General features: G+C 46.1%; 1 protein-coding gene across 1 annotated transcript in view; it reads right to left on the bottom strand.

The window, feature by feature from the left end:
- Positions 1–70: 70 nt before the first annotated feature.
- Positions 71–17,021, bottom strand: part of LOC124043553 (protein capicua homolog) — a 34,675-nt gene continuing 17,724 nt past the window's right edge. Inside the window, 14 exon segments of the mRNA XM_046362250.1 lie at positions 71–2,640; positions 2,841–2,966; positions 3,294–3,437; positions 4,884–5,035; positions 8,098–8,243; positions 8,480–8,703; positions 9,921–10,483; positions 11,856–12,016; positions 12,184–12,323; positions 12,665–13,568; positions 13,845–13,927; positions 14,812–14,950; positions 15,239–15,414; positions 15,981–16,113. Of these exon segments, the coding sequence (XP_046218206.1) occupies positions 2,372–2,640; positions 2,841–2,966; positions 3,294–3,437; positions 4,884–5,035; positions 8,098–8,243; positions 8,480–8,703; positions 9,921–10,483; positions 11,856–12,016; positions 12,184–12,323; positions 12,665–13,568; positions 13,845–13,927; positions 14,812–14,950; positions 15,239–15,414; positions 15,981–16,113 (3,360 nt within the window). The 3' untranslated portion in view covers positions 71–2,371.

Here is a 17,021-nt window from a genome sequence, read left to right as displayed (position 1 = left end):
GTACAGAGATGGATTCCATTATACCAGCACACTCACATTCACTAATCTGACTCAGAACAAAGACAAAGGATATTGTGTTAGGTCTTTAATATTTTCAATATTTAGTTTTTTTTGTGTTTTGTTTAGAAATATTGCACATGGTCAACATGCCTGTTTATGAGCTAACACTCATCTCTCTCATTCTAAAATTCCTTCTCCAAAGTATGGACAGTTTATTTTAAGCACAATCATACAGTGTACACGCATACATGTGTGTGTATGTATGTCTGTGTGTTTGCGTGCGCACATGCATGTTCATGGAATCATTTCAGGCCTCACCTTTGCAAGATTCAACAAATCTTTGATAAATTCTGTCTTTGATCTTGGACTATCTCATTAATATAACAAATCAAGATGTCATATAATAGTCCTTGTGACTGTAAAAATACTGCCTCTAGAATACGTGAAGAACATATGATTGATAATGTCTTATTGTATGGTATGTGAAGGAATCCGGGTGTGGCTGATTCCATACATGCATGTGCGCAAACACACACGTCATCTATATGCACATATGGAAATATATATATTTTTCACACATCCAACTGTATACAGAGAAATAAAGGTATATCCATAACTACCCCAACTCTTCCCAAAACAAGTGAAGAGGCAAAAAGTGCTATTTGAATTTCTTTGACTTTAGTGAGTTAGCTACGCTCTATCTCTTCAAATATAGTAATCTCAGATCATTCTTCTTATGCCATTGTTATTAGAATGGGTCTTCTGACTGTACTGCAAATATCTATGGCACCGACCCATATAACCCACCCATTCCAAATATCGTATTGCACCATTTAATAAGGAAAAAATAAAGTGGCAGAGAGGGAAGAGAGAGGGCTCCAGAGAATGCCCTACAGGGCTGGTCTAAGATCTGCTTTCCCTGAACTAAACCCTAACCAAAGCCATCCTGAGCTACATAACAGAACTGACCCTGGACCAGTGCTTAAGGGCACTTTCTAACAACACTTGGATAGAGGGGCAGGGAGAGGAAGCAAGGGGGGAAGGAAAGGGACTAGAAATGGAAGAGGGGGGATTGATAACAACAAGGTTATTTCTATGAAACAATCTCTAAAAACAATACTTTCCTGATTTAAGTTGCAGTCACAAGACCACACATTGTGCAAACACCTGATTTCAACGTTTAAAAACAAACTGCCTGCCCCCTCCTCTATGTGTCTACTGAGAAGTCATGTGAGAGGGGAAATGGCCCAAAGTAAAATTTAAAAGAGGGCTCGCGTGGGCTGTTTCAAAACCCCTTTTATATAAGTTTATGCTGGAGAAACACCAATAAGAGCCACGAGAGAAAACAGGCCACATAAAACGTGTTATTTCCACTGCAACAATAAAAGATAAAACAACATATCCACTGTGTGACTACTAGAAGTTGATTCAATATCTACTTTTGCTTGGGAACTGTCACTTGGGAGCCAAGTGAGCCGTGTCACATCATCTGCTTCCGGTGTCCTTGGTGGAATCCGCAGCCTCCATTCGAGTTGACCAATGAATGGACCATCGTCTGGTTCAGCCTTTCTCTGTGCTCTGTTACAGCCAACCATTGTTGAGCTTGTTGCTTTGTCACGCATCACCCTTCAATCTTTACATATTTCATATCTCATAATGGTGTCCACAAGGGGGGGAAACCCCAATATACAACATCCTCTCCAGCCAATAGGAACTCAACCTGTCTGTGACAGTGATAACTGATTGGGCCAGGGATTGGGTCAATTGTCACACTGAGTCCCGCCTCCCTTTATCGGGAGCCAATGGTATCCATGCTTGACTCACTTTCTTCAATGGCTAAAAACTGTGCAGGCCAATGGCTTGGTCAGGCGAATGTTGAGTAGAATGATAGACTGTGTGTGTGAGTCCATTTCAGTGCTGTCTGTTGTTGCAGCATAGAGGGGAATTTCAGTGGAGGTTACATTTGGATACATCCCAACCACTGTGCTGAGGAGTGGAGGGAAGTCAAGTCAATGGCAAACTGCATCCGCACAAATTGTTACAACGTGCCGTTGTGTATGGTCATCTTTCATGTGACAGTGCTTGTGACTGCCACCCAAGAGTAACAGTCTGCGTTGGTGGGGTGCGCGTGTATGTGTGAGAGAGACAGAAAGAATTGTGTGTACCACAGAATGTTCTGTATCAAACTACAAATGTGCTGAGAGTACGGCCAGTACAGAACTGTGCCGACGAGATACTGAAGCCCTGTTACTACATGTACAAGGACATGCAGTGCGTCACAACAACACTCTCTCTCTCTTTTGTCACTTTCTCTCCATCTACTCCATTCTCTTGTTTTTCTCCTTCTTTCCATCCCTCTTTCTTTCAATTCCTACAATTTACCCAAACTCCTGGGCTCCTCGGGACTCCTCCCTCTTTCTCCGGGCTCCGTCCCTGTACCATCTCGAGTGTTAGTATTTGAGGAGCCGTTGGCGACGGAGGTGGAGTCTGTTGTTGACCCGCCGGGCTCAGAGATTCCAGGGGTTCCAGGTGTGGCTGTCTGCATGATCTTCTGCCTCACTTCCCTGATCTTCAGCTGCAGACACCCCTTGGAGGGAAAGGTGTCTGAGTAGCGTGCCTGGAAGGCTGCAGTGGCCTGGGCTAGAGGAGGAGAGGAGGGAAAGCAGATGAGCCCTCTGAAGGAAAGAATTGCAGTGCAGCATTCGCATGGTTGTATCAGAGACTAGTTGGTTGTAATCTGGTCTTGCTCAACCGCAAAGCCAGTATACAAAGTGACCAATGAGCGTAAACAATTCTGCTACATCAGTCAATGAGAGAAGCAGATGGTGCCGGGTGGCTACCTGAAGGGAAGAACCCGTGTTCCTGGAAGAGCTGCATGACAAGAGCCCTGCGCTGGTCCAGAGTCCTCCGGAGAGAGGAGTACGGCACTCTGTCCATCTCTCCCAAGACATCCTCAGACTCAGCAACTAGAGAGGGATACATGAGATGCGAGAGAGATGAGAGGAGAGAAGAGAGGGGAAAAGATGGTGATTGAGAGGAGTGAGTAACATGAAGAGGGAGTGAGAGGAGAGAAGGGTGATTGAGAGAAGTGAGAGAATGGAAGAATGGAGAAAAGAGGAGGTAACGAAAAATTCTAAAGTAATGTTTGAGAAAAGAATGCAAGGAGGAAGGGAGTAACTAAGGAAAAAGCTATTGGGGTCTACTAAAAGTAGTGTACTATGTAGGGAATAGGGTGCCATTTAGGATACAAGCCATAACCTATGACCGACTGTCGTACACTCCACACTATTTACCAGCTCTGTCAAAGGTGAAGATGTCCCCCTCACACTTGACGTCGCTCTTGGGTGTGTTGGGCTCCGAGCTGCAGCTGGAGAGACGGCTCCGAGCTGCAGTCTTCCTCCTGGGAGAGCTGGGGTCCTCTGCAGACGAGTCCAGGTCTGAAGGGGATGAGGAAAAGGAGTAGAGGAGGAAGAGAGGAAGAAAAGGGGAGAGGAAGAGAAGAAGAGGAAGAGAGGAGGAGGAGGAAGAGGAGGAGGAAGAAAAGAGGAGAGGAAGAGAAGAAGAGGAAGAGAGGAGGAGGAGAAAGAGGAGGAGGAAGAAAAGGGGAGAGGAAGAGAAGAGGAGGAAGAGAAGGAGAGGAAGAGAAGAGGAGGAGGAAGAAAAGAGGAGAGGAAGAGAAGAAGAAGAGAGGAGGAGGAGGAAGAGAAGAGGAGGAGGAAGAAAAGGGGAGAGGAAGAGAAGAGGAGGAAGAGAAGGAGAGGAAGAGGATGAGGAAGAGAAGAGAGGAAGAAAAGGGGAAGAGAAGAGGAGGAAGAGAAGAGATGAAGAAAAGGGGAGAGGAAGAGAAGAGGAAGAGAAGAGGAGGAAGAGAAGAGATGAAGAAAAGGGGAGAGGAAGAGAAGAAGAGGAAGAGAAGAGGAAAGGGAGGAGGAAGAGAAGGGGAGAGGAAGAGAGGAGGAGGAGTAAGAGAAGGGGAAGGGGAGGAGGAGAGGAAGAGAAGAGGAGGAGGAACAAAAGAGGAGAGGAAGAAAAGGGGAGAGGAAGAGAAGAAGAGGAAGAGAAGAGGAAAGGGAGGAGGAAGAGAAGGGGAGAGGAAGAGAGGAGGAGGAGTAAGAGAAGGGGAAGGGGAGGAGGAGAGGAAGAGAAGAGGAGGAGGAACAAAAGAGGAGAGGAAGAAAAGGGGAGAGGAAGAGAAGAGGAGGATACAGAAGAAGAGGAGAGGAAGAAAATGGGAGAGGAAGAGAAGAGGGTGATACAGAAGAAGGGGAGGAGGAGGAAGACAGAGAAAGAGGAGGGGAGGAAGAAGATACAGAGGAAAAGGAGGTGGTGGTGAGTGAGTGAAGAAAGAGGAGGCAGATATAGAATGAAGAGAAGGCGTTTTTAAGAATAATATTATAATGTATTTCTGGTCTTGACGGAGGAAAGAAATCCGTTCAGATTCATTTTAGTGGCTGTGCTAGATTCTTAATACATTTTCTTTTGAATATGTATCTCTCCCTAGTCATGCTTGTTTCAAGATATGGCTTAAACTTAAACCTCCAAGCCCAAATCTTGAGACTGACCAAGACAGCAGGGAAGATTATTGGTATGACACTTCCCTCCTCTCTCCAGGACATTTTCCAGGAGACCATCATCAGACAGGCCAGAAAGGTCATATCGGACCCCACACATGAACTGAACAGAGTTCCAGCTGATGCCATCTACGAGGCGTTATATGGTGCCTATATGCAGGCTGAACAGATATACATAATCACTTGTCCCAGAGGCACTCTCTATTGTCCAAGTCAAATTTCCACTTGGGGACAATAAAGTATATCATATCAATAATGTTAGAGATTCAATTTGTATAGAGGACAGGCTAAATTTGACTGTCTCTCTCTCACCTGTGGAGTTCCTCCTCTTCTTCCGGTAGCTGCCCAGTATGGCTCGGGGGGAAGTGGCCAGACTCTGGAGGGTGGGAGAGGGCAGCACCTCTTCTGGTCTGAACTCTGGCAGCTCGGCAAAGCGCTCCTCGAAATAGGACCCCGACAGGACCCTGGTAGTTGAAATATAGTTAGATTTTATGAGACCCATTTTGGGATCGAACCGTACCGACTCCACGAGGGAGCTAAAAAGGGCTTAGCCCCCTCACTTCAAAGGTGTGCCTCCTCCGTTTTTCTGAAAGGTATCAGCACAATGGACAGAGCGCGCCGCGTTGTGTGTAGGGGGGTTATGTAAAGCCACTGAGGCAGTCAGGTGTGACTCCTCTGGGTTTCCATAAAAAGCGTTAAAAAAACGCTTCTCATCTCTGGTAGGCTAAGTGAATAAAGTAATACGCCTGTAATATTTGATTTTGATTTATACAAGACGGGTCAAGTTTACCGGTCGGGTGCCATATTAAATGCTGAAATGTCTCCTGGCTCCTCTGCTGTTCCTAAGGGGGGGGGGGGGGGATCACATGTCCATTAGTTTGGGTAGTGTGTGCCTTTAATGTGGGTGGATGGAAATACTGAACGGTAATGATTTCAGTTGCAGGGAGAATGACCACTGTTACGTCCTGACAATGTTTGAGGTTACTGCTTATGAATGAGGAAGGTGTCTCCAGCATCATCAAATATGTTGAGACCAGAATAAGGAGAGGGGTGTGTGGCGATGAGGTGCTACAGCCACGTCCCTCTCCACTATTGCACACTGACTCGCGCCAATTCTGCCACACTATTTGTTTTGTTGTGTCAACTGTTTGTCAGTGTTTAGCAATGCCCTGTGAAATATACACAAGAGTGTACAACATTTTAGGAAGACCTTCCTGATATTGAGCTGCACCACTCCTTCTGCCCTCAGGACAGCCTCAATTCGTCAGGGTATGGACTCTACAAGGTGTCGAAAGCGTTCCACAGGGATGCTGGCCCGTGTTGACTCCAATGCTTCCTACAGTTGTGTCAAGTTGGCTGGATGTCCTCTGGGTGGTGGACCATTGATACACACGGGAGACAGTTGAGAGTGAAAAACCCAGTAGGGTTGCGCCAGGCACCTACTACCATACCCCGTTCAACGACACTTAAATACCCTGTTCAACGACACTTAAATACCCAGGTCAAAGGCACTTAAATACCCCATTCAACGACACTTAAATACCCCGCTCAAAGGCACTTAAATACCCCGTTCAATGACACTTAAATACCCCGCTCAAAGGCACTTAAATACCCCGCTCAAAGGCACTTAAATACCCCGCTCAAAGGCACTTAAATACCCCGTTCAACGACACTTAAATACCCCGTTCAACGACACTTAAATACCCCGTTCAACGACACTTAAATACCCCGTTCAACGACACTTAAATACCCCGCTCAAAGGCACTTAAATACCCCGTTCAACGACACTTAAATACCCCGCTCAAAGGCACTTAAATACCCCGTTCAACGACACTTAAATACCTCGTTCAACGACACTTAAATACCCCGTTCAACGACACTTAAATACCCCATTCAACGACACTTAAATACCCTGTTCAACGACACTTAAATACCCCGTTCAACGACACTTAAATACCCTGTTCAACGACACTTAAATACCCCGCTCAAAGGCACTTTTTTGTCTTGCCCGTTCACCCTCTGAATGGTACACATACACAATCCATGTCTCAATTGTCTCAAGGCTTAAAAATCTTTCTTTAACCTGTCTCCTCCCCTTCATCTACACTGATTCACGTGGATTTAACAAGTGACATCAATAAGGGATCATATGTCATATGGTCAGTCTATGTCACAGAAAGAGCAGGTGTTCTTAATGTTTTGTACACTCAGTGTATATTTATCAGTGAAGTTATTATTAATGTCTACATATTCCCCCATTAATTTAGAATGTTTGGTTACGGAAATGCTGATAATTCATTCAATATAATATATATTCATACCATTCTCATTCTCCAAAAGGAAACGTTGTTTGGAGAGCTCACAAACTACACAACACTTGTGATAAAGAACTTTTGGTTTATTTAATTGCATTTACCAGTTCACTGTCAATTTCTTCATTGTCTTTGTTTTGGAGAGCATGAGTCCGGTTTTTCCGTCATGTTTAATGTCGTGTGAACGTGCGCGCTTTAGCGTGCATACAGCCCATTCTGAAAGTATTCAGACTCTTGACCTTTTCCACATTTAGTTACGTTACAGCCTTATTCTAAAAATGGATTCAATGACGTTCTGTCCTCATCAATCTACACACAATACCCCCATAATGATGAAGCGAAAACAGGTTTCTAGTAATGTTTGCAAATGTATTTAACATTTTTAAACAGATATACCCTATTTACATAATTATTCAGACCCTTTGCAATGAGACTTGAAATTGAGCTCAGGTGCATCCTGTTTCCATTGATCATCCTTAAGATGTTTCTACAACTTGACCTGTGGTGGACATACCTGGCCTGCGTGCCGAGAATAGGACTGACCAAATGTATTTGAATGGCCATTTGGGGATGTTCTAGTTAGTTCACGTTATGGTAACTCAAGGGGAGGTTGTATTTGAGCCTGGTAGACCCCACCAATGCTTTATTGGTTAAGACATGTTTTGCCTGATGAGATTATTTTTTGTATATATATATATATATATTTGTAAATACCACCGTCATCTTTCAAAACACCCGCACTGTGTAAATAAATCCAACACTCATTTGCACCTCTACCTGCCTGCCTCCTGAATATTTGTCCTTACGACTGCTAGAAAGCCCCTATTTTACGCTGATACAGCGCAGCAGAGAGAGGGTCGATTTCCAACCTGTCACTTCTAAAGCACTCAATGATCTCGGAGCCTCTGCATGTGAACGTTATGTTTATTGTGGTGTAGTGTGATATAAGCAGAATTCAATACAATTCCAATGAAAGAACCCCCCCCCCAGAAACCTCTCGCCGATTACAACTGCCCCCTTAGTCACTTTATCCTGGCGCCGGGTCTGGATCGAACCCTCAACGTTACTGATGTAAGCAACAAGCTCCAACCAACTGATTCCCTGGCTACATAATCTTCTCCAATTGGTCATAACTGTCAATACACGTTTACTGTCAACTATGGTAACGTTTTCATTTCCTCCCATTGCTCCCTCCCCCAATCCCTGCCACTCACTTGTCAATGGAGTCGGAGGGCTTTCTGAGTGGAGGAGGGCGGAATTTGGTCTTCTTGGCTGAGGGGGGTGCGTCCCTGTCAGTCTGTGGGGCAGGCGGAGGAGTGTCCTGTCCTGTAGTAGGGTGGGAAGGTTCCCTCGGTCCAGCCTGGAGAGAGAGAGAGAGAGAGAGAGAGAGAGAGAGAGAGAGAGAGAGAGAGAGAGAGAGAGAGAGAGAGAGAGAGAGAGAGAAGAAAATAATAATAAGGAAGGATCAGTAACCATACCAGCAGCCTCGTCCTTGATCAGTGTTTGCGATAATTGTTTGCATCGCAATAATCGTTTGCAGGACGACTAACAAATTAATTGCATTGCTTTTGTAATATCTATAGAGTCGTCTCTTACCCCTTTGCTGTGGCCCTCGTTGCCACTGTCCCCTTTGTTGTGGCCCTCATGGGGCCAATCATCCGTCTCCCTGGACCTCTCTGGTTCAGGTGTCCCACATTCCATCTTTATCCACCTCTCCCTCTCTCCATCCACGTCTGTCTGTTTCTCTTTGGCATAATCTCTGGCATCGTCCGTGTTCTCTTCTTTCACGTGGCTGGCTCGACCACCATTTTCTTCACTCCCTGCAGGAAAAGACACGACAGCGGCTCATGATTCCTAGTAAAAATACACTACATGACCAAAAGCACCAGCTAGTTGAACATCTCATTCCAAAATAATGAACAGTAATATGGAGTTGGTTCCCACTTTGCTGCTATAACAGCCTCCACTCTTCTGGGAAGACTTTCCACTAGATGTTGGAACATTGCTATGGGGACTTGCTTTCATTCAGCCACAAGAGCATTAGTGTGGTCGGGCACTGATGTTGGGCAATTAGGCCTGGCTCGCAGTGGGCGTCCCAATTCATTCCAAATGTGTTCGATGGGGTTGAGGTCAGGGCTCTGTGCAGGCCAGTCAAGTTCTTCCACTGATCTCGACAAACCATTTCTGTGTGGACCTTGCTTTGTACACAGGGAATTATCATGCTGAAACAGGAAAGGGCCTTTCCCAAACTGTTGCCACAAAATTGGAAGCACAGAATCGTCTAGAATGTCATTGTATACTGTAGTATTAAGATCTCCCTTCACTGGAACTAAGGAGCCTGAAACATGAAAAACCATTATTCCAGACCATTATTCCTCTTCTGCCAAACTTTACAGTTTGCACTATGCATTGGGGCAAGTAGCGTTCTCCTGACATCCGCCAAACCAAGATTTGTCTGTCGGACTGCCTGATGGTGAAAGGTGATTCATCACACCAGAGAACGCATTTCCACTGCTCCAGAGTCCAATGGCAGCGAGCTTTACACCACTCAAGCTGACGCATAGCATTGCGCATGGTGATCTTATGCTTGTGTGCGGCTGCTCAACCATGAAAACCCACTTCATGAAGGTCCCGACAAACAGTTCTTGTGCTTACGTTGCACCAAGAGGCAGTTTGGAACTCAGTAGTGAGTGTTGCAACCGAGGACAGACAATTTTTATGTGCGTTCTGTGGGCCTGTGTGGCCTATCACTTCGCGGTTGAACCGTTGTTGCTCCTAGACATTTCCAAAGCACAATAACAGCACTTACAGATGACAGGGACAGCTCTAGCAGGGCCAAATCCACTATTTTGAAGCGGTGTCCACATACTTTTGTATATATAGTCTATATAGTAGCATAGCTAGTTATAAAAGAGGCAACTATAGCAGAAGAGGCATTAAGCAGAGAAGTGAGGAGAGGAGAGATGGAGGTAAGAGAGGAGGAGGGGAAAGGGTACAGAGTGAGGGTGAGGGCAGGCGTACTACAGTTTTGACGTACCTGTTGGTGTGTTGCTGCTGGACGTACCCATTGAGTTAGCACCGGGTTTGCTATGTGCCTCGACATCCTCTGTCATCTTTTCTTTCTTTATGCTCTCTTTCTTTATATGTGTCTTGGTCTTCCTTTGGGCCTGGCCCTCCACCTGTGGCTTGTGCTCCATCTCTGCAGTCAGGTGTGGCATTCCCTCTTCATGTGACAGGGTCACGTCCCCCGAACCCTGGACGCCGACAGCTGAGCGTGATGATTGGCCGGACACTTCTTGAGCCAAATTGGGGGGCACAGAGGTCATGGAAACCCCATCTGGCGCCAGGGTGACGTTCTGGTCCGGGTAAATGGCGGTGAGGAGTTGACGTCCAGTCCCCGGGGCTCCAGGGGAAAGGGCTGGGGCTAGCCAGGGTGGTTGGCCTGCTACGAGAGGGTGCACAAGGGCTTGGCCAGCCGGGGCGATGGCGGTGAAGCCCAGGGTAGTCAGGGACGATGGCAGGTAGGCGGGGCCTGAAGAGGGAGGGGCCTGGCCTGTTGCCGTGGAGACCCCACCGGTGCCTGATTGGACATAAGTGATCCTAGAGTAAAGGAGAGCCAAAAAGCAGGAGGGTCAGCTATGTACACATTGTTCTGATGAAGGTCAATTGACAAAGGCACAGACACAATAAACTAAAAGTCTGCAGAGGTTCTCTTGTCATTAAAACCACGTGAAAGTAATAGTGGGACATAAACACTGAACAAAAATAAAACGTTACATGCAACAATTTCAAAGATTTGACTGAGTTACAGTTAATTTGAAGAAATCAGTCAATTGAAGTAAATTCATTAATCTATGGATTTCACATGACTGGGAATACAGATATGCATCTGTTGGTCACAAATACCTTTTAAAAAAAGGTAGGGGCGTGGATCAGAAAACCAGTCAGTATCTGGTGTGACCACCATTTGCCTCATGCTGTGCAACTCATCTCCTTTGCATAGAGTTGATCATGCTGTTGACTCTGGCCTGTGGAATGTTGTGCCACTCCTCTTCAATGGCTGTGAGAAGTTGCTTGATACTGGAGGGAACTGGAACACGCTGTGTTTTACGTGGATCCAGAGCAATGGGTGAGCTGTCTTCTCAGTATGCAGGCCATGGAAGAATTGGGACATTTTCAGCTTCCAGGAATTGTGCCCAGATCCTTGCGAAATGGGACCGTGCATTATCATGCTGAAATATGAGGTGATGGCGGCAGATGAATGGCACAACAATGGGCCTCAGGATCTCGTCACTGTATCGCTGTGCATTCAAATTGCCATCTATAAAATTTAATTGTGTTCGTTGTCCGTAGCTTATGCCTGTCCATAACAAAACCCCACCGCCACCATGGGGAACTCTGTTCACAATGTTGACATCAGCAAACCACTCACCCACACGACGCCATACATGTGGTCTGCGGTTGTGAGGCCGGTCGGACATACTGCTAAATTCTCTAAAACGAAGTTGGAGTCGGGTTATGGTAGAGAAAGGAACATTAAAATCTATGGAAACAGCTCTGGTGAACATTCCTGAAGTCAGCATGCTGACTGCACGCTCCCTCAAAACTTGAGACATCTGTGGCATTGTGTTGTATCACAAAACTGCACATTTTAGAGTGGCCTTTTATTGTCCCCGGCACAAGGTGCACCTGCGTAATGATCATGCTGTTTAATCAGCTTCTTGATTTGCCACACCTGTCAGCTGGATCGATTATCTTGGCAAAGGAGAAATGCTCACTAACAGGGATGTTAACAAATTTGTGCACAAAATGTGAGAAAAATAAGCTTTTTGTGCATATGGAAAATGTATTGAATCTTTTATTTCAGCTCATGAAACATGGGACCAACACTTTACATGTTGCGCTTATGTATATTTTTGTTCAGTATAATATACTGCATAATCAGACGTTTCTCGTAGGTTAAAGTGAGTACCTTGTTGGAGGCGAGGTTAGCAACACGGTCTGAGGGGGTGTGATGCCCGAAGTCATCACCGTGGCTGTTGCCATGGATACAGGGAAGGGACTCCCAGGAAGCACTGCTCCAGCAGAGTGGACATTTGTCTGGACCATCGGCATGGGGGCGATCTGGATAATCTGTGCAGGATAACACACACATCAACAGGTGAGCCAAGAGGCTAGTGGTCCCCATGCATCAGCTGCTTGGAGCATGGGTTGTGTGTCATTATTCCCGCAGTAACAACACATTTATTCGGAGAGTTGCTGTTATATTGTATGTAATGCTTGTGTGTAATAATCGCTACCTTGCTTCCTAGTAGAGCACCATTTTGCACAGGAAGGGGAGGAGCCACCAGGCAGCTGGGCTGAGGAGGAGTAGAGCCAGTTCTCACTGTTGCCATGGGAACCATCATCTTGCTCTGCAAGACTGGAGACTGGGCTTGGACTGGTGTGTGTGAGAGAGAGAGAGAGAGAGAGAGAGAGAGAGAGAGAGATGTTGGTTTAGGTAACACTGTGTTAACATGATGATGACAACCACAAGGTGACAACCATAAGGTGATGAATCTCTCAGTGACAGGTAACATTAAAGTGCTCGACTAACCAGAGGGTTGTACTTATTCGGGGCTTGAAGGAGCATTCAACTAACTTACCCCCAAAAATAAAACTTAGACTTGTGAATTTTGGATGGTCGTAAACATATCCCCTTGTATATAACAAAGTATCCTCCCCTTTTCCATAGGTCCTCCCCTTTTCCATCCCTGTCGACCAATCTCTCCTCTCTCTCACCTCTTTCTCCAGGGCTGACCCCTCCCACTGTGGCATATCTTATTTCCACTCCTGCCCCCGAATGTATTCCATTGGCCAGGGAGACATGTGTGGGCGGAGTGGAGGGCAGCGTGCGGATGCCGGTTGGCTGCTGGGTTAGCTGGGGGGAGGGGGTCTTGGGGTTGGTGCTGACAGATGACAGGGTGGGCAGGATATACTGCACCTGGGTGAGGCCAGGGTTGGCACCGCCAGGGGGGGTGAGAGAACCGGCAGGAAGGAACTGGGGCTGCAGCAGGGGGAGGGGGAAAGGTAGGGTGCTGTGGGTGGAGCTTAAGAGAGGCTGAGACGGGGCTATAAGCTTTATAGACTGGTTGGGGAAAGCACCGTCCAGCACTAGACTGGTGACCTGCAGCCCCCCCGGCCCCACACTCACGGGATTTGAAGAGGACGAGGACAAGTACCCACCCCCTGCTGTGAAAGGCCTGCCGCCTGCTCCCGGTCCTCCAATCAGAAGCATGGCTTTCTTCTCCCCAGGCAGGGCACTGAGGGCAATGGAGCCTTCCAATGGCTTGCTGGCGATGGGGATGGGCATGCTGGTAATGGGGCATACCATGTTGGTCACCACGGTGGGGGCCATCCGGACTGCACCGAGCACTTGGGTGAGTCCATAACCCAGAGAAGGGGTCGAGGTGATGGGCGCCGATCCAGGGATGGAATTAGAAGGAACGTGACCCCCTCCACCCCTTCCTCTTTTTGATTCTCCACTTCCCTCTTCTCCTCCCTCCATCCCTCGTTTTCTCTTCCTCTCAGAGCTCTCTCCGGCGCTCCCCTTTGTGTCCCCCTTGGTAGAGTCGGAGTGGGAGTCAGCGTGGGAGGTGTTGTTGGAGGAGGGGAGAGAGGAACGGACCACTGGCTGGAAGGCTTGCTGGAGGGGGAGAGATCAAAGAGAAATGTTAACTAAGGTTCCTCCTGAATTAACTCTCTTAGTGCACCAATGTAGAATTTAAACTTGATCAGACTCACACCACCTTAGCATGGGTGAGAAGAAATAGTAGGAATCGAATCTACTAGATATCTGTTCAGTAGGACAATGCTACTTCATTTGGCAGCTCCATTACCCATGAAATCTAAATTGTAACTAGTTAATAGCACCTACAGTCCAAAAGGCTAAAGAGGCTATACGGCTAAACGTGTAGAGTACCTGTCCATCCGGCTCATCCTCGTCACTGTCAGTCACTCTCTCTTTACACTTGAGGTCTATGGATCCTTCAGGGCACGAGTCCTCTGGACATAAAGAGGAAGCAATAGGTCCAATCAAATGTGACAAAAGACAGTAATGAAACAATAGGGTGCGTGCCGTTAAAAATGGACGAATATGAGACAGACAACCAACATCCCAGCTAGGGGGAAATGAGTTATCTGTGAGATTATTCCTGTTGTAAAACATCTACAGACTACATGTGCAAGACATTGAGGAGCCATAGAACAGGAACAGTTTTAAAACTGTAGAAACAGAATAGGGAATCTATTCTATTTCTATGAATGCGACAGTGGATGTCATAGAGATCCTATTAAATTACTAGAGGAGCTATGTCATTAACCCTCAAAGTTCCAGAAAGGGATGATAATGGCAGCCATTTTGGTCAGGGAGAAATCCAAACCAGTCTAATTGGAATGAATGGCAGTAGAGGCATACATGTAGGTGATGAATTTCCTATATATTTTTTTAAAATTCTAATCCCTAATTCTATGGTAGCCACACTAAGGGTGCATTTGTAAATTCACTCTAGCTATCTACTCCGATTTTAGAGCACTCTCGTCCTAGTGTGCCAGAGCACAGAATAACTGATGAACTTACGAATGCGCAACACCCGTTAAATATGAACGGTGTCAGTAAAAGTTGTAATTCAATTGTTGCAAGCAGCACAGTCACAGTCACCAACCCTCTAGAGTAAAATGGCCAGAGTGAGGTGTTCTCTCATTTGTGTCTGGAAGTAGCTAGCAAGCTAGCCAACTTTAGCCAGTTAGCTTGGGTGCTTGACTGCACTGAAAGTGTGAGCTCTGAAAGCTCCGAGAGAGAAACGCTCTGACTATACAAACGCACAGAGCACACTATGGCACTCCAGAGCCAATTTACTAACACCCCCTAAATATGTTTGTGACCTCACCCATGACATCATCGTCCCCCTCTTCCTCACAGATAACCATGCGCTCCTCGTCGCTGGTCACGTCCTCGCTGGCCCCACACTGTGCCAGGGAGAGAGTAGGGGGGTGGCTGTGGAACGAGCCGGTCTCTTCTAGGCACAACTGGGTGAGAAATGCAGAGCCAGAAGTTAGCTCCACGGCCCCATTGGCCGCCGTGCATCACCTGGGTGTGGGCGCCATACATTGGTAATAAAAGTGGGTGAGTTCCCTTCTTTGAGATATAATGTAATGCAGTCTGTTAGTGTAGAACTACTACTAAACAGAGAGAGAAGAAAGATGGAAAAAAAGATTAAGAAAAGACTAAACAAAAAGGATAAGCAGTGGAAAATGGCGCACAAAACAGGTCGAACAGAAGAAAACGGGATGCCACTAACTATATCAGTCCTGTACCTTCTCCACATCTCTGGCACGCTCCCTCCTCTCCAGGCTGTGTACTGCACTATAGGAGAAGGCACGGGTGCGAGGGAGCTGGCCACTGTAGTCCCCCACATGATGCTCAGAACCCCCAGGCCAGCCCGGGCCTGCCGTACCCTTCAACTCCATGCCCTGAGACACTGACTCGGGCTCTATGGAGGAGGGGGAGAAAGAGTCTTAGTAAAACCACATACACATTAAACAAGGCTGGTTTTCCGGACACACATTAAACGTAGTGCTGGACTAAAAAGCACTTTCAATGGAGATTCTCAATTGAGCTTGCCATTTCGTCCAGTGTCCGGGAAACAGGCCAATAGCGTACAATGCATGCAAGACATTTAAAAATAGTAAACGCACTCATACAAGCACACAATCACACAATTACACACAACCAAGATGATTCAAAATAGCTTGTACAAGCACAGGGAAAAACAAACCCACCCACACGCACCCTCAGAGGAGTGGAGCACAGACACATACCAATAAGTAGGTAACACTTTTCATTACAGTCCTCTCTCACTACTATGTACATGTTCCTGGAAGTAAAGTGTAAGACCTTAAGATGATAAATAAACATACACAAATGCGCACACACCAATGGTGGACACACACACACACACACACACACACACACACACACACACACACACACACACACACACACACACACACACACACACACACACACACACACACACACACACACACACACACTGACCTGCGCTCTCCGACATGCTCCTCTCGCGTGCCTCTTTGGCCCCCGGGGTCCCTCGGCCCTCAGAGATAGACTTCCTCCTGTCCTTGTTGCACCACTTCCAGTCTGGGTGGGCCCTGAAGTGAGCCTCCTTCACCTGGGAGGGAGGAATGGAGGGAGGGAGAATGGAGTCAGTCAAAAGGAGTCATAACATGAAAAGGATAGAAGGAAGGACATAAAGAAAACCGAATATCCTATTCCCCGGTTCAGTCCTTGGGTGTATTGAAAGGCACAATAAACAGCATAATCTTTTGATATTAACATAATCATTATTCCCAGATCAGTTTGTGCTGTATGGTCTATGTACCAATGATGTGCATAAACCCTGGATTGCTGATGCTATGTATTGGCCATTGAGAGGCTTTGAAGCCACCGGTCGGCCATATTGGCACTCCCCCAGTAGGAGCAGTCCCCCATAGGAATGAATGGAATTATACAGTTTCAAGAACAAAATTACATTTATATAAGTATTTTTTTTTTTTTTTTTTTTTTGCTGTAGTGGGGACAGTAACATTAGAACTCTTTAAAAAAAAGACAATAAAAAAAATAATAAAAAATAATTTAGCTAACAAAATATAATTTAAAAGTATGCATTAGGGTGTCTGTAATAGAATAAACATGCAAAAAATGAATGTAGACATTAATAAATGCATTTCTATAGCTTCCCCCCAAAAAATTACACTGGAGGAGAAACCAAGATGACTGTGCAGTGGCTTCAATACAGCGCCCCCTGTCAGTCATAAAGGGTTTATATACAGTGCCTTGGAAAGTATTCAGACCCCTTGACTTTTTCCACATTTTGTTATGTTACAGCCTTATTCTAAAATGGATTAAATAAATAAAAATCCTCAGCAATACCCCAAAATGGCAAAGTGAAAACAGGTTTATAGAAATGTTTGCAAATACCTTATAAGAATTCCGACCCTTTGCTATGAGACTTGAAATTTGAGCTCAGGTGCATCCTGTTTCCATTGATCATGCTTGATGTTTCTACAACTTGACTGG

This window comes from Oncorhynchus gorbuscha, linkage group LG09 (assembly GCF_021184085.1).
Source record: "Oncorhynchus gorbuscha isolate QuinsamMale2020 ecotype Even-year linkage group LG09, OgorEven_v1.0, whole genome shotgun sequence".
NCBI classification, from domain to species: domain Eukaryota; kingdom Metazoa; phylum Chordata; class Actinopteri; order Salmoniformes; family Salmonidae; genus Oncorhynchus; species Oncorhynchus gorbuscha.
Note: the sequence above shows the minus strand (reverse complement) of the source record. Positions and strands in the feature narration are given on the sequence as shown.